Here is a 3388-nt window from a genome sequence, read left to right as displayed (position 1 = left end):
TCTGATTTGACAACTCCCCTTTCTTTCACAATTCATATAGCTTTTTATTCATATGAATTTTATTAAAAATTAAACCATTAAATTAAAAATGTACATATTTTAGATTATTTTCAAACTTTTTTATATCAAGTCAAAATCTTTTATTATATTTTTATATATTTAAAAATGAACGTAATATATCTGTTTAAAGTATGTATGAATAAAAGGGTAAATTTACATAAATAAGATGGTTATATTTTGACTACTAAATTTCATATTCAATTTTTTTGAATTGAGATACAAAGATAATTAAATATATTTTTTAATTTATAAATGTGAAAAACCCTAAATCCATGCTCCATTATTTTTCATGTTATGAATGGATCGAACTACTCTAGTTTGATGATGTGTTTGAAGTGGACAAACACTTGATGCATCCATCTATCTTGTTTGGTACAGTGGTAGGCCATAACCTACTTACTTAGAATACAACCCTTTTTTTCTTTTTTTCTTTCTCTTTTGGATCAGATTATACTCTAAATTTTTTAACAGTACTATTTAAAATATTAAGTGTTACTGTGTTAGGCAGTTAATAACAATTGATTGTGAAAAGTATGAAATTGTTTTTTTTCTTTTTTTTAAAGATAAGGAGATTTGCTACGACTTCTAGATGAGTATATAAAGACTATATTATTTGAGTTATAGCTCGTTGGTGTATGATGTTGTTTTTCAATCACAAGAAAATTTAACTTTTTATTTAACTTTTTTAACCCTACTATGATGCATGATTTTTTTTGTTGGTCAAACGGATTGGACAGCCCCAATCCTAGGCGTTACATTTATGTTTTACATACCCACACAACACACTCACACACACTATCATGAGTACTATAAATTCTTAAACAACAACCAGCCTCGACTAGGATTTGAACCCGGTGCACCTCCTAGCAAGACAAACATAGTTACCACTAAACCAAGCCTTGCGGGGCACTATGATGCATGATTATGATTGATCATTGAGGAGGAAGGGCAAGAATTTGCTTTCCAAAGTTGCGACCAGTGAATAGCCCAACAAGAGCAGCGGGTCCATTCTCAAGTCCTTCAACAATGTCTTCAACATAGAAAATCTTCTTGTCCCTAATGTAAGGCAATACAAGTTCCAAGATCTTAGGATACAGATGATGGTGATCTCTGTGTGTGAATCCTTTCACAGTAAGTCTCTTCAATGCCAGCAGCATCACATTCCTTAGGAGTTCAGGCTCATCAAGATTGTATTGCGAAATCATTCCACATATCGCGATTCGCCCATGGAGCTTCATGTTAAGCAGAACTGCATCAAGCATTTTCCCCCCAACATGATCAAGGTAGAAATCAATGCCTTCAGGGCAGCACCTAATTCATCCAACAAAATTATAATCAAATAACTCATATGAAGATGCACCATTATTTAGTAAGTTTGAAACTTATAATCATAAAAATTCTGATATATTAATTTGAAATAGTTAATTTAGCACTACCTTTTTAAAGCTGCATCCAAATCGCCAGCACTTCCAACCACATAACAGCCAAGCAATTTGGCAAACTGTCCAGCTATTTGACCAACAGCACCTGATGCTGCTGAGATGAACACACATTCTCCCTTTTTTGGAACACCAACTTCATAGATTGCAGCATATGCAGTAATTCCAGGCATCCCTATTCAAATAACTCAAAACAACTAAGTAAACATCATCAACAGTTAAAGTTAATTCATAGAGAGATCAATTAATTACCAAGAAGTCCAGTGTAATGTGTGAGGGGCACATCAGTGTGGTGAATTTTCTTGAGCTGCTCTGGGTTTTGAATGAGACTATATTCTTCCCAACTAGTTGTTCCCCAAACCAAGTCACCAGCACTAAACTCAGCATGCCCTGAATCCAGAACCTTAGCCACTCCAAACCCATTAATTGGCTGCAACAATCATAAAATTTATAAATACAAGTTTTTAAAAACTGGATTGAATTATTGTGCATTAAGAAAAAATCATTATTATTATTAGATAATGGACTTACAGAGCCAGGGACGTAGTAGATATAACCAGAAAGTGGATCTTCCATTTTCCTCATTTGGAATTGCATGACAGGATCACAAGAGAGGTAAAGATTCTTCACCAAAACCGCATTTGATCCTTGAGGAACCTGAAGCTTTGTGGTGGTTGTGGTTATGTGGAAATCAGATTCTTTTGGGGACCCAGTCACATAGTCCTTGAATATCACCTGCTTGTTTAGCACTTCATCACCAACTTCAACGTTCTTCTTCCCCATCTTCAGAATTCAATTAATTATGATATATCAAACTAAAGTTTATGTTCTATGTTTCCAATAACAACTTCGTTCTTTGTATTTATAGTTTATCAAACAGATGAAAGAAATTAATTAACTTTGAAAAGTATATTTCACGTGTAAAAAAATGTAAAATTGGAGTGATTGAATTCGACGTAGATGCTTACGAAAACTTTAAATTGTGCGATATTGAATTTTAGTTTGCGTATTTGTGTTAGAATTCAACAGCCATCGCCCATCAGGCAACAGTGATTTTAAGATTGTTTTTTTATACATATATTATTGCTAACTAAGAATTACAAATGTACATAGTTATTATAATTAAATTTTTACCGGTTAAATTAATTAGAATACACATTATATATAATGATAGAGACGAATAATAAATTTATTTATGTTATTTATGATATGTTAAATTATATTTTAGAATGATGTAGAATAAAAAATATATAATTCCTGGTAATAAAATACTAATTGAAAAATTCAAATAATAACATTTTGAACCATATATTCTAAATTAAGTAATGTTGATTGTAAAATAATATTTATTGATTTGAAATTATAATTTTTTTAAAATAAAAAAAATAAAAATATTATGTTTTTAATTTGATTAATATCATTTAAAATTTAAATAGAGCGATTCTTTTTTTATTAGGTACGAGGCCAAGGGTCCAACAACCAAAAACACTAACTAGAACATCTTAAGAATTTTATCCCTTTAAAGTTAGTGTTCATGGAAAGAGAAAGGAAAGGGAGGCATCTTCAAAATAACTCAATCCATGGAGAGATAGGTGCTCATGCTTTGCGAGATCATCAGCTGCAAAGTTTGCTTTTCGAAATATGTGGTTCACCTGAAAAATCTCAGGCTTTGCTAGAAGGCTCTTGATCTCCTTTACCAGAGAGGTACTTGAATGGTGGGAGGTAGAAGTACTGTGAATAAGGTTGAAGGCACACATAAAATTTGTCTCTATAACAAGCTTCCTCAGTCCCAAATCAATTGCGAGTTTTAATCCGATATAGATTCTCCAGAGCTCAGCCAAGGTTATGGTGACCGCACTGATGTTAAACATGAAGCCAACCTTGAGTCT

At 32.2% G+C, this 3388-nt stretch overlaps 1 protein-coding gene across 1 annotated transcript; it reads right to left on the bottom strand.

Moving 5' to 3' along the window:
• Positions 1-734: 734 nt before the first annotated feature.
• On the bottom strand, positions 735-2320 carry LOC130970035 (2-alkenal reductase (NADP(+)-dependent)-like). Its single transcript, XM_057895985.1, has 4 exons — positions 2031-2320; positions 1752-1929; positions 1497-1674; positions 735-1371 (listed from the first exon to the last, which is right to left on the bottom strand). The coding sequence occupies exons 1-4, from the start codon at positions 2280-2282 to the stop codon at positions 993-995; spliced, it is 987 nt and encodes a 328-aa protein (XP_057751968.1). The 5' UTR covers positions 2283-2320; the 3' UTR covers positions 735-992.
• Between the last annotated feature and the right edge of the window lie 1068 nt (positions 2321-3388).

Source organism: Arachis stenosperma, chromosome 3 (assembly GCF_014773155.1).
Source record: "Arachis stenosperma cultivar V10309 chromosome 3, arast.V10309.gnm1.PFL2, whole genome shotgun sequence".
In the NCBI taxonomy this organism is placed as follows: Eukaryota; Viridiplantae; Streptophyta; class Magnoliopsida; order Fabales; family Fabaceae; genus Arachis; species Arachis stenosperma.
Note: the sequence above shows the minus strand (reverse complement) of the source record. Positions and strands in the feature narration are given on the sequence as shown.

Bases quoted from the DNA above. Each gene is read 5' to 3' on its own strand.
- LOC130970035 (XM_057895985.1), bottom strand. From the start codon at position 2,282: ATGGGGAAGAAGAACGTTGAAGTTGGTGATGAAGTGCTAAACAAGCAG. The intron at 1,675-1,751 runs GTAATTAATTGA...TTATTTGAATAG, and splicing joins ACATTACACTGGACTTCTTG to GGATGCCTGGAATTACTGCA. The intron at 1,372-1,496 runs GTAGTGCTAAAT...TGGATGAATTAG, and splicing joins TTGGATGCAGCTTTAAAAAG to GTGCTGCCCTGAAGGCATTG.